Source organism: Miniopterus natalensis, chromosome 3 (genome assembly GCF_054644295.1).
Source record: "Miniopterus natalensis isolate mMinNat1 chromosome 3, mMinNat1.hap1, whole genome shotgun sequence".
NCBI classification, from domain to species: Eukaryota; Metazoa; Chordata; class Mammalia; order Chiroptera; family Miniopteridae; genus Miniopterus; species Miniopterus natalensis.
In genome coordinates, this window is record NC_142083.1 from 4,245,383 (window position 1) to 4,257,585 (window position 12,203).

At 45.9% G+C, this 12,203-nt stretch overlaps 1 protein-coding gene across 1 annotated transcript in view; it reads left to right on the top strand.

Moving 5' to 3' along the window:
* The first annotated feature begins 334 nt into the window (after positions 1-334).
* The window catches only part of HCN1 (hyperpolarization activated cyclic nucleotide gated potassium channel 1), a 254,087-nt gene continuing 242,218 nt past the window's right edge, over positions 335-12,203 (top strand). Inside the window, exon 1 of the mRNA XM_087815043.1 lies at positions 335-720. Coding sequence (XP_087671169.1) covers positions 335-720 — 386 coding nt within the window. The remainder of the gene's footprint in view (positions 721-12,203) is intronic.

Consider the following 12,203-nt stretch of genomic DNA (forward strand, 5'->3'; position numbering starts at 1 on the left):
CGGGGCGCCGGTCCGTGTCACGCTGGGCAGAAGCGCGGCGCGGGCGGGCGCGGGGCGGGCGCGGCGCCTTCCGGCCGGCAGGGGGCGGCCGCGGGGCGGCGCCGGCGGGGGAGCGCAGCCCGGCGGCCGGGGCGCAGCCCGAGCCCAGCCCGAGCGCGGCACTGAGGGCGGCGGCGGCGCGGGAGCCGGGCGCGCGGCGGGCGGGCGGGAAGCACAGGCGCCGCCGCGACGGGCAGCCGGGCTCGCGCGCAGCCGGCTCGGCCCCGGCCCCGCAGCTCCGAGCCCCGGGCGAGCTTGGAGCCGGCGCCGCCCGCCGCGTCCGCGCGCCCCGGGCATGGAAGCGGGCGGCCAGCCCAACTCCTCGTCGGGCGGCCGGGACGATGGCCGCGGCGTGTACCCCGCCAAGCCGCCCGCGACGGGCGCGGGCCCGGGCGCCGGCGACAAGGGCCCGGGCAGCCCGGGGGGCGGCGGGCCGGGCGCCAAGGAGCTGGGCAACTCCGTGTGCTTCAAGGCGGACGGCGAGGAGGCCGGGGGCCTGGAGGACGCCGAGGGCCCGCGGCGGCAGTACGGCTTCATGCAGCGCCAGTTCACCTCCATGCTGCAGCCCGGCGTCAACAAATTCTCGCTCCGCATGTTCGGGAGCCAGAAGGCGGTGGAGAAAGAGCAGGAACGGGTTAAAACTGCAGGCTTCTGGATCATCCACCCCTACAGCGACTTCAGGTGACGCCCCCCGCGCGCGCGCGCGGCCGCCGGGGCGCGGGGCTGGGGGCGCGGGGCGGGCGCGGGGCGCGTGGAGGCCCCCTCCGGCCGGGCGGGCTCCTCAACTAGTTTCCACCCGGGACGGGGTGGGGCGCGGACCCGGGGACCTGTCCCTCTTTGCCTCGCGAACTTTGGGGACCGATGGGGGAGGGGGGCGCGGGGAGAAACGCCTCGGTGACCCCCGATGGGAGGACGCGAAGTTGTGCGAGGAAACTTTTCCTTAGGAGGAGACGGTGCAAGGAAGCGGCCAGAAAGTGGTTTTGGGGGGGCCCTGCCGCCCACCCCGAGGAGCGCGTCCCTCCCCCAAGGGCAGGAGCGGCTCCTGGGGCCGAGCGCGGGGCGGCCGGCCGGGGACAGTCGCCCACAGGTCCCCGCGGCTCCCGCCGCGTCCCGCCCGCTCCCGCGCCGGGCGGCTGGTGGCCCGAGACCGGGCGCGGGGACCTGCGCTCCGGCCGCCGGCAGCGGGACCTGAGATCCCCGCGCGGGCGGCGGGCGCTGCGGGGCTGGGCTGGGCGGCAGTGCGACCGGCTGACACGGACCCGGGCGGGCGTTCCCAGAGTCCCCCCGTGAAACACGGGGACACCCTCCCTTGACCTTGACTCCCAGCCGGTCTCAGAAACCGCTTCCCGTTTCCCCAGCTCGGGAACTGGGGCAGGGAGCTGTCAGCTGCCAGGGATGCTGCCTCCAGGACGCACGATTCAGTCGTTTCCCCACCGTGCGTGTCACCCAGTGCTCCCTCGCTCCCGCGGGTGGGGTGGGGATTAGCAAGGGAAGGTCGCGAGGTCGCCCGCCTTCCCAGCGCGCCCGCTGCCCCGTGGTTTCAGCCGGGTAAGGCCGGCTTTCCATTGCGCGCGCGCGGGTACCTCGGGGTGGCCTCGATTAATGAATTAACTCGCTGGGCGCGCTTGGAAAGGAACCGGCGACGGGTGCGCAGCGGCTCCGGCCACGGCGGGCAGACTGCGCGGCGCCGGTGCGGCCTCGGCGGGCGCTGTCCGCGGTCCTGAGCCGCGCGGGGCGGGGCGGGGCGCAGACCCCCGGGCCCCGCGCCTTCCCGGGAGGCTCAGTCGCCTCTGCCGTTTATGCGGAGAGGCGATGGGTGTTAGGCAGTGTGTGGCTTTAAGGGTCCTATTTGCGAAGGCACAGCAGCGTCCAGAGGAGAGCTTAGGGCACCTAATGGCGTTCACAGCCCATAGGAATCAGGAGTTCGACTGAAACAGTGTTCCAACCAAAGGGATCTGCACACGATCTAGCGTTTATCTCCACGAGGAAGGTACCGTAGGAACACTCGGATCAGTGACCTTGCCAGAAAGGAAGACCGCCCTGTTCTTTAGAGTTGCAGAGGTTGAAATTATACGTAGGATACGGTCTCGCTCCGTCCTCAGTGGAAATAGGTTGCAACGCATATGACTTTTTTCTTTTTTATGGACCTTTTTCTTTTTTATGGAAAAACTTTATTTGGCAGCAGCCTGCGTTCTTAATAACAAAAGTAAGCATGGTCTTCCCAGGAATATCTTTGGGTCCATGTTCCCATGCAAAGAAAACGCTAAACTTTAACTTCACACTCGGTTGAATGATTACAAAATATGTGTATTTTTTGAACAGTGTGTAAAGACTACATTTTCCAAAATGGTGTCATACATCCAACAATTAAAATCTTACCCCTTACTGGGTAAAAATATAGGGCCGTCTTTCAGGAATTGGAATGGTGTGCTGGAATGTTTTGAATGAATGAAATTCATGAAAGTAAAGATTCTCCACATTTTCCCAAGTAAGTCACATGAAAGTATCTCTTTAAAAAGAAAGAAAGAAATGTTACTAAAAAACAGGAAGGAATTGAAATCAGGTGGTTCAGTTTTATCACGCATTTCAAGGAAATGGGAGACGACTAAGAAGTGAACTAAAACTCTAAACAAATCCCACTGAGGGATTTGGAATGTGTGAAAAATTGCATAATTGGGGGAAAAAAATGACAATTACTATGATTTATTTTTTTAACTGGAAGGTATCTTAAAAACAGATTTTAAAAATTATAATGATAGTATTCCTAAAACAACAAACTGAGGAAGTAATAGATACTTATTTGAGAGAGAAAATTCTGACAGTATTGTCGTCTAAAGGAAAAGCAATGGTGAGTAACCTTCAACACAGCAGGTACTTTATGGTTGCGATCTGTGCACCTTGAGGCCCTTGTCTGAGGAGGACACTTTAAGGGAGGCTCTTAGCTGTGATTCCTTCAATGCCACACTCTCCCTCAGTCATTTATCTGCTGAGAAAGTGATTTTTAAGAAAATGTTTCCACGGGGGAGGTGTTGTGGAGAGGGACCCCCAAAGGGCTTTCCCCTGACACTTTCATGAGCCTCTGTGTGGCCAGGCAGGTTGACTCACCTGCTCTTTGGTGAGCCCCACACTGCTGATTGTAGCCCCAACTTGCTACTCCAGGGCACGTCTGGACTTGAACACTGTGGCTGATGATCTTGTGTCTCTCCCTTCTCGGGATGACTTCTCTCCGCTTTCCCGCCTCCCCTGCTGCTTCCTAGGGCTGAGCTCCCTCTGAGCCCCCCGGGAAGCCAGCCACAGGCCTCTCCCAGCCGACCAGGAGAGCTGGCAGGTGGTGTCGTCCCCCCGTGGAAGCAGAGAAGAGGCTCTGCATTTCCCTCTTTCTCAGGAGAGGATGTCGGAGACCTTCAGGGACGAAACCAGAGTCAAATACTTTTCAATAGTGTTAGGAAAGCTGGGCGGGAGCTAGGGAATTTGGTGAAAAAAATCTTATGGTTTTGTTTATACCATGGTCTCTGATCAAACTAGGGGAAATATTGTCCCTTAAAGAATAAGGTTACACTGATCTTTGTATAGTGAGGACATGGTGTCAGTCTTATCTACTTTCATGTGAACAAAACACAGATATTTAATTTGGAGATTACATTTGATTTTTTTGAGATTACTAACAGTGATTATATATTCATTAGCTAAAGTTTTACTTTTCACTTATTTAATAATAGTAAAAAGTGACACTGGCCAGGCATTGTGCTTTTATAGCCAATCTGTAGTTTCGATATAATCATTGAAATGGATGAAAGAATATTTAGAGTACTTTTGTGGGTGATTTTTGTTATGCCAGTAATTTACCTCAGAAGAGTAATCACTACACTATTTGCTGTTTTGAGAATTCAGACATTATTTTGCTGGATTACCCTAACATAAGGGCTCTTTTATTTATTATTGATTTACTTATTATTTTTTAAAACACAGCTTTATTGTTGAAAGTATTACAGACACCCCCTTCTTCCCCCATTAACCTCCCCCACCCCACTCCTGCCCCTATCCCCAGGCCTTCACCACGCTCTTGTCTGTGTCCATGAGTTATGCATATACGCATGTAAGTTTTTTGGTTAATCTCTTTATAAGGGCTCTCTTCCAACAATAAAGATAAATTTAAAAAATAATGCTCCTATTCCATCTATATTGCCTGCCAACCTCTGGCTTCTGACAGGGGAGGAGATTGCATATCTCAGCGTTATTTCTCCCATACTTCTCATCAATTAGTCGGGATAACTGTGTGCAAAGCTTATTGTGTCCTAAGGTGCACAGGTCTCTAGAGATGGGAGTCACTTGCTGGAGAAGGGACTCTCCGGGTTCCACCTCTGCCTGAGCTGTGTCCACACCTGTGCTGGTGTCAGAGGTCACTGTGCCCATTAGAGGAGGGAGGCTTCACCCTGTTACACAGTCAGTCGGACAGACCTTTTGTTTCCAGGAGTCTCTCCGGAGGAAACAATTCAACCCTCTGGGGTCTAAGGACTAATTAGCCTATTGCTATGTTATCTCTGTTCCCCCAGCAACACTCGCTCCTGCTCCCTTTATTTCCTTCCCCTCACAACACAGCCAAGATTAACCATAAGGATTTATTTATTTTTCTCTGTTAGGTGAACTTTTCTATATCTTACAAATTCAATTAAATTTTTTCTTAGTGGCTCTACTAACTTTAGGCCCAATTCAAGTGAAATTATTGTAAAGATTTAGAGTTAGGAATTTTTTAGTTATTTTTTCTTAGTATACATGTAAGTTATACATCTTTAAGCTTTATTAAATGTTTCAGGCTTTAATTGCATTTATGATACAGTTATACTAGCGATATATTATGAGATGTTTTCCATTTTCTTTCTGAGCAACTTTCTCTTTAGACCTACTTTACCTACTTGATATAAACTAAGACACATTGGGACAGTGCACTTTTACCAATTCATATTTAATTATATGGACTCATATTTATGAATTTGAATGTAGAATAATAATGAATTTTAAACCCATTGAAACATTATTATCATGGGCTTATTTAACAAAACCTAATTAAATTATATCTGCTTGATCAAAAGCACAAACCAAAAAACATAAACCAACACCCAAAAGCAATTTGAATAGTATTTGTAGTTCTGCATTATTCCACTCAATGAACCTCTGTCCCAAAGTGAGTGGGAGGGAAGCAGACCACATGCGATGTGATTTTCAGTTCTTGTGTTTAGCAGATAATTCACTCCATTATTTAGAAACAGAGTTGGGTTTAAAACGAGGACTTTGTTGTTTACTACGGTACAAATTATGCAGACCACTAGCACCTCGTGAAGCCCTGAACATTTCCAGGATCTGTGACAGATTTCCCTCCCATCCTGTGTGTAAAGAAGTAGCAGACTGAAGCAGGCCGTGCAGTTAGGAGCAGATGTGGGGGTAATGGAGAAAAAACCTGCATCACTAGGAAGGGAGACTATTGTCACTTACACTAAGTACTCCTTCTAAAAAAACTTTTCTTGGTGAAGGCATCTTATCATTATTATTCTGAAAAAATAAATTAGGGGAAAATGGTGATGCTCCCTGGCGCATCCTGGAATTTCCAGGTTTTTGCAAAATAAACCTTCCTGGCTCTGTGCGTGTGTGCGTGTGTGCGTGTGCGCGCACGTGCACACACACAGGCATGTGTGACATGAACTATTCAAGGGATATCTGTGTACAGTTGTGTGTCTGCAGCCATACAGGGCGGGGCAAAAGTAGGTTTACAGCTGTGAGTATGTGAAACAGTTTAATCTTGTGTCATTATTGATTAATTATTGTATCATTTTCCATACGAACAACTGTAAACCTGCTTTTGCCCCACCCTGCATATAGATGTGCATTATTTTTGAGTTGAGCATTTACCCGAAACATTTCGCCAAAGTTTGAGTGGCAAAAGTTGATTTCATGACCCTTTCCAAGTTTATTAGTTAATTTACCCTTAATATTCTTCAACTCTTTCACCTGCTGACCGACCGCTCAGTAAAAGCAAAGTAGCAAAACTCCACATGCCCCAGATGTACAGTTTGAAAATCTCATTTACATAGCCCTGGCTTCATTTTGACAGCGTTGGCGATAACTCTGAAGAAGTGAGGCTAGTTAGACTCATAGCGGCCCTTGACAAAGCTTGTGTGTTCCTGCCTTCTGGGGTTTCGGGCCTGCCCGCGGCCCTGCAGCGAACGCCTTTGTGCGCGGCCCTTCGTTAGGCCCGGGCCGAGCTCAGGCAGTGGAATCGCTGCTGTGAGCATTTTAGATCCCGTGCCTGCGGGTTTTGCAGCTAACACTGCCGCCCGTGGACACACCTTTTGAAAGTTTAGCCGTGATGCAGGTTCCTGCTCAGATGAGCGCAGGCAGCCTTAGGACAGAAGGTCGCAACCGTGCTCCATCCTGCTCATGGCAGAGGGCAGACAGGCGGTGCTGTGTAACGTCTGACAGCGAAGTCATTCTGCTGGAAACCCGGGAGAGCAGCGACTTCCAGCCTCTTTCACCTCGTGGCCCATAAACTACTCACATTCTACGACATGCCAGAAAATATATTTTTTGCCAGTCTGACAAAAAAATAGGTATAACTTTGATTGATTTACGAAAAAATAGTAATTATCTACCCTTTTTACGCAAAGTGACTTTAAAAAAAATCAGGTGCCTACACTTGTTTGAAAGGATGTCTGGTACCAAGACTTAACCAATCGGACGCAACGTGACCGATTAGATGCAACTCGATTGTATGACCTTTACATTTATGGTTCAGACCAGGACGTTTACACCTGACATCTGTTGTTGTGGTGGCTGTTGTCTTTTTTTTTTTTTTTTTGCCAATCTAAGGGAAAAGAGGTCACTGTCCCTGCCTAAATAGTCAGGTATTGCATGCTTGCAAATTCTTGAGGGACCCCGGTTGAAAATTGTTGCTTTAGAAGCTGCCATTACTGTGAGAATCCATTCTTTTTTAGAATCTGGGCAGGGCATATCAATGGAAGCATGGACTATGTAGTCTTTTGTTCGTTCCTTAGCATAATGTGTTCAAGTTTCGTCTGTGTTTTAGTACTTTATTCCTTTTTTGCTGACTACTGCTCTATTGTATGGTTATGCCAACTTTTCTATACCTGTTCATCAGTTGGTGGAAATCTGGATTGTTCTGTCCCTTTTGGCCATTGTGAATACCATCCACATGAACATTCTTGTGTAATTTACTTTTGTGCAGAGATATATTTTCATTTCTCTCAGAAGTGAAACTGCTGGGTCAACATGACAGACTTTTAACAAATATTACTGAATGAAACGGACAAAGAATTAGTCTCCAGCCAGCGCATGTGTCCACCTTTAATCTTGGAACTAATGAACCCAGACAGAGAAGGCTTTTCCCCCACGGTAACACCTGGCGTGCCCTCCTCAGGGCCGCCCGCAAGTACGCGTCCCAACTGTTGCGTTTCCCTGCCCAGCACGCAGACGACTGACCGGACCTGCAGGAGGTCAAGCAGCGTGAACGTGGTGGTGGCCCAGGGTGTGAGACCGAGGCCTGGCAGGCAGCCCTTCCTGGTTGCAGTTCTCACACTCCTGCTCTTTGGCCTAAAAGGAAACGGATAATTCACCAAACCTGCAGAAAGCCGTGAAAACATGATGGAGCAAACCCAATCATTTATGCTTCCTCCCTTTTGCAGTCATCGCAAAATGATACACACAGCAGACAGACACAGGCACGGAGACAGAAGGAAGAAGAGAGGGCAGAGAGCCAGGGATCCCAAAGCGTCATGGAGAACAGAAGGCTGCTGGAGAAACCAGCCCACGCCCACGGCCTTCACCTCTGAACCCCGGAGGTGCTCAGGACAGTTTCCAGGAAGCCAGGCGGGGACCGGGAGGTCTAAATGAGGGTCTCAGTGGACACGGACGCTCACGTCTGACGTTGGTACGCTCGCGTCGGGTCAGTTCTGCTCAGGCCGGGAATCGGAGGAAACACCTCCAGTGGGAGGCGCCTCAAGGTCGCCCAGTAGGACGTTGCTTATTCCCTGCTGGCCCCGCAGAGAGCCTCGCCCGTGTACACAGAGGCTGTAATTACATCTCGGAATCCCACCGTCTGACGTGATCTGAAAGCAGAAGATGACGAGATTTTCGAGACAAGTCACCATCATAAAAGCTGAAGCCTAATCAAGCAGCAAAATGAAGTCCAGAGGCATTTGGGGTGAGGAGAGATTACATTATTAAAAATGCTCCATCGTGATATCTTCAGGAAGCACTTTATCTATAATGATGATAATAACGTGCTATGGAAGGAGTACCCAGAGAATAACCAAGAGCACTTGGATAGAACAAGTTGGCATATAAAGTCTAGGAAACCTTTCAGAATTAAGGGGGGGGAACCCCAGAAAATTTAAGCAATAAAGGACAACTTATAAGGTCAAAATCTTTAAAAAGACTTCCAGAATGGAAAAAAACTGCGAAAATGGACTTACGAAATTAACAGAGACATTTTAAACAGTATTTTCCAGACAGCAGGGAGTGAAATGTCGTTTTGAAGAGCTCAACGGAGTGCTCGGCACTGTGAAAGAAAAAGACTCCACAAGGATCATTGCACAGAAGCTTCAGGATTCCACTGAATCAGGAAAAAGAAAATACTGAAACTTTCCAAAGAGAAAGTTACATATCAGGAAGTGAGAAATGGTACCCTAAGCTAAATGTAATGTAACAAAGTCTACAAAATTCTGAGAGAAAGTGATTTCCAAAAGAGTAGGTACCCTGCAATGATATAAAGACTAAAGACGTTCATAGTTCTTAACCACTTATGTATCCTTTCTTAGAAAGTTACTGGATAATGTGCCCCAGCAAAACAAGGAAGGGACAACACCAAAATAATGTGAAAACATGGAAGGTGGGATATGGGATTTAACACAGAGGGATATTGAAAGAGAGTCCAAGGAGTAACCTTGTGTCTTGAAGGCTACCCATCTAGACGGGTGGGGAAGCAGAGGGTTCTGGGAAAAGGCTTTCAGGAGAAAAGCAGATGAATATAGACGTCTGAAAGGTAATGTTCATGGGTGTTCCACAGATCATTTGGAACAAGATGTCTTTGACTTCCACATAAACACCTATAGGGTACATTGAATACAAGCAAATAAACAAAAGACCTTTTCCAACTCCAGAATGATTTGAAGATGCATTAAAAAAGGGGGGGGGGGGGAAATCACTATGCATTGTCTGGCTGAGCAGTGAGTACCGCCTACCTGGTCAAAATAGTGTAGAGATTGACAGACCTAAGCAGATTATGGCCCATTCATTCTCGGAGGGCACGAGATAGGTACAGGATTGGGCACTGTAAGAAAGCTAAATCCTCACATGCCATAAATGGAAATGAGCAGGGTTTACAGTTGATTTATCAATTTCTGTTTGAAATACATATTAAATATCAAAAGAAACAAGGTATTTGAATTATGAGAATGGGTGTGTAGAGTGAAAGGAGTGGGGCAGGGTTTATGTTTTTTTAATAATCCCTTAATGCTATTTTACTTAAAAAAAAAAAAGACTGTATATATATTTTGAGGTAAAATATAGTTTTTCCAAGAATGCAGACTCTGGAGCCAGGATGTTTGGGATAGAATCCCAGCTCTACCACTTGGGCCTCAGTTTCCAAACTTTTTGGAAAAAAGTTTCCTTATTTTCCTCTATAAAATATGTATCTTATCAGGTTTGGGGGAAGATACATATTTTATATTTATATTATAAATATTTATATGGTGTCTAGATATGTCATGCCTAAGAATTATGTTCTGCACTGATGCTGTCTGTGTGTTAGCTATTGTTATGAAAGGGAAATTGAAACAGAATTGGGGCATGTGAGCTATCTGAGAAGGAAAATACTCTCTTCGCACACACTTGACAGTCTTTAGAATTCCTTAAGCAGAGGTGTCTGTGAAGGCAGCCCCATAAGCGACAGGCTACCCCGTTTTCTCTATCTTCTGGAAGCCGGGTGGCAATTCCCGTGTGTGCTTTGTGAGTAGGCTCACTCCTGAGGCAGCTGGCGCTGGAAACATCTAACACAGCCTCTCTGCCACATTTCCCAGACCTGGCAGCGGTGCCTTCCACGTTGGTATGGAAGGCCACGGCGTCGAACATTTAGAAATAGCTTTCAGGGAAAATCCTAATGGCCTTCAGTTGCATGTACTCCTTTCTGTTCATCTTTATTTTTATCAGAAAATGGCATAGTTGTACCATTTGGGATTTCATTTCAAATCAGTGAAGTGTTATATATGAGCCAAATAAGATGATTCATAACTTGCTACGTTCTTTCATTTTCTTTTTTATTGTCAAACTTAATAGTCATGAAAAGCTATCGTTTAGAAATATGATGTAAGAAAGGCTGCAAATTTGAAACAGTTATTTTAAAATCTTTTTTTAACATCATTTTAGAGCAGATGTCACTTATTGCCCTTACAGAATGTTTAGTCTTGTTATTTTTTTTTTTCAGAAAAAGAGAATATCCCTTATTAAAATTATACAGGCTTAGTTGCCTGAGAGACATGAGTAGAGGCTGAGAAATGAATTTTGCAGGTTTTCTGAGTAGTACCTATAGAGGAAATGAGTACCAGTTATTTTTGCTAGAAGAGCAATCTATTGTTTAAATAATTATTTTTATAATGCTTCTTTGTTCTGAGCAATACACTTAGTAATTGTCTTGAATAATCATGTGAGGAAATTACAGTGACAGTTAAAAGCAGATATATTGCTTGGGATGTACATGTATTTTTTATTTATATAAAATAGCAAAAGTATATGCTAAAAACACCTACTTATGGCTGTATATATATACTGAACAACATAAATGACCCCGTAATTCTGTTAACGGTAACTATTGATTGTATTAATCATTCATGGCCATCCATTTGTGTTAGCCTAGACTTCCAGGCTCATAGAACACTTTAAAAATCAAATGAAGGCTGTGGCCTCTGTGCCCTGTTAAAGTGCATATATTCATAAAATTTTGTAATTTCAAGAGGTTTGTGGTTCCCTCCAAGCATGTTGATTTTTGGACCCCTAGTTAAGATTTCCTGAACTATTTAATGTTTTTACACAGAAGTATGATACTAAAAGCAATGTATAGAAGATATAGGGAGACAGTTTTGCTTGGACAAGCCGTTGAATAATTAGAGCTGTAGCTTAGAAGACTCACCTTTGAGGGGAGAGTATTGCCCATCCATCAGGGGATTTAGTTTTGAGGATGGATACCTTGTCTGTGGGGATGGAGTAGAGATTTGTTCTGGACTGTTCCGTCAGGGCAGTGAAGCACAAAATTATAGCTAGAAGTGTATTTGGGATGAGAGGAGATAAATTATTTTTTTGGGCTGGATGCTTACCTACCTTAAGCGGGGATTGAACCAACTAAGAAACGATAGAATTAACTCTAAAGTTTAGTAGGGTGACTGATTATAAGAAATATATTAAAATATATCAGTAACTTTCCTAAATATTAAGAACTGTGATTGATGATATGTAATAAAAAAGTTACTGGATAAATGCAAAAAACAAAATATAAGCTATATACCCAAATATGAAAGCTACAAATCAATGTAAAAAAGATGTTACATGATAAATAGTATTATATAACTAGAGTAATTAAGTAAAATCCATTTTTATGAGCTTGCAACCAAATTAAATCCAAATAGCTTTAAATTTATAAAAGGTAAAAATAACTGAAATCAGCGTTCCTGGGAAAATATGAGTGAGTTGTTTAATAATATCGCTATGGGGAGAGTTTTCCAATATGTGACTCCAAAGACAGTCCTGCAACTTTTGTAAAGGTCAGTGTGACCCTGTATAAAAAGTTCTTGAAAATGTAAAGGCTAGTAAATTATCTTACAAAAAAGGACCCATTTGCAATTATATGGATACTGAATAACCCTATAGCACTTTTCATACTTGTAGAAAATTATGAACATATAGTACAATCTGAGTAACATTTCAACCCTGTCCTAAACCCCTGGCTATTAGCTATTCCTCATATCCCCACCCTGCCTTTTCTTCACAGAACTTACCATAACATTATACTAAATGTTTGATTTATCTAATTTGATTTTTATCTTCCCTTTTCTTTAATTTAAGCCTCACTTAACATGAGCGTTTTTTAAAAAAATCGTTTTAAC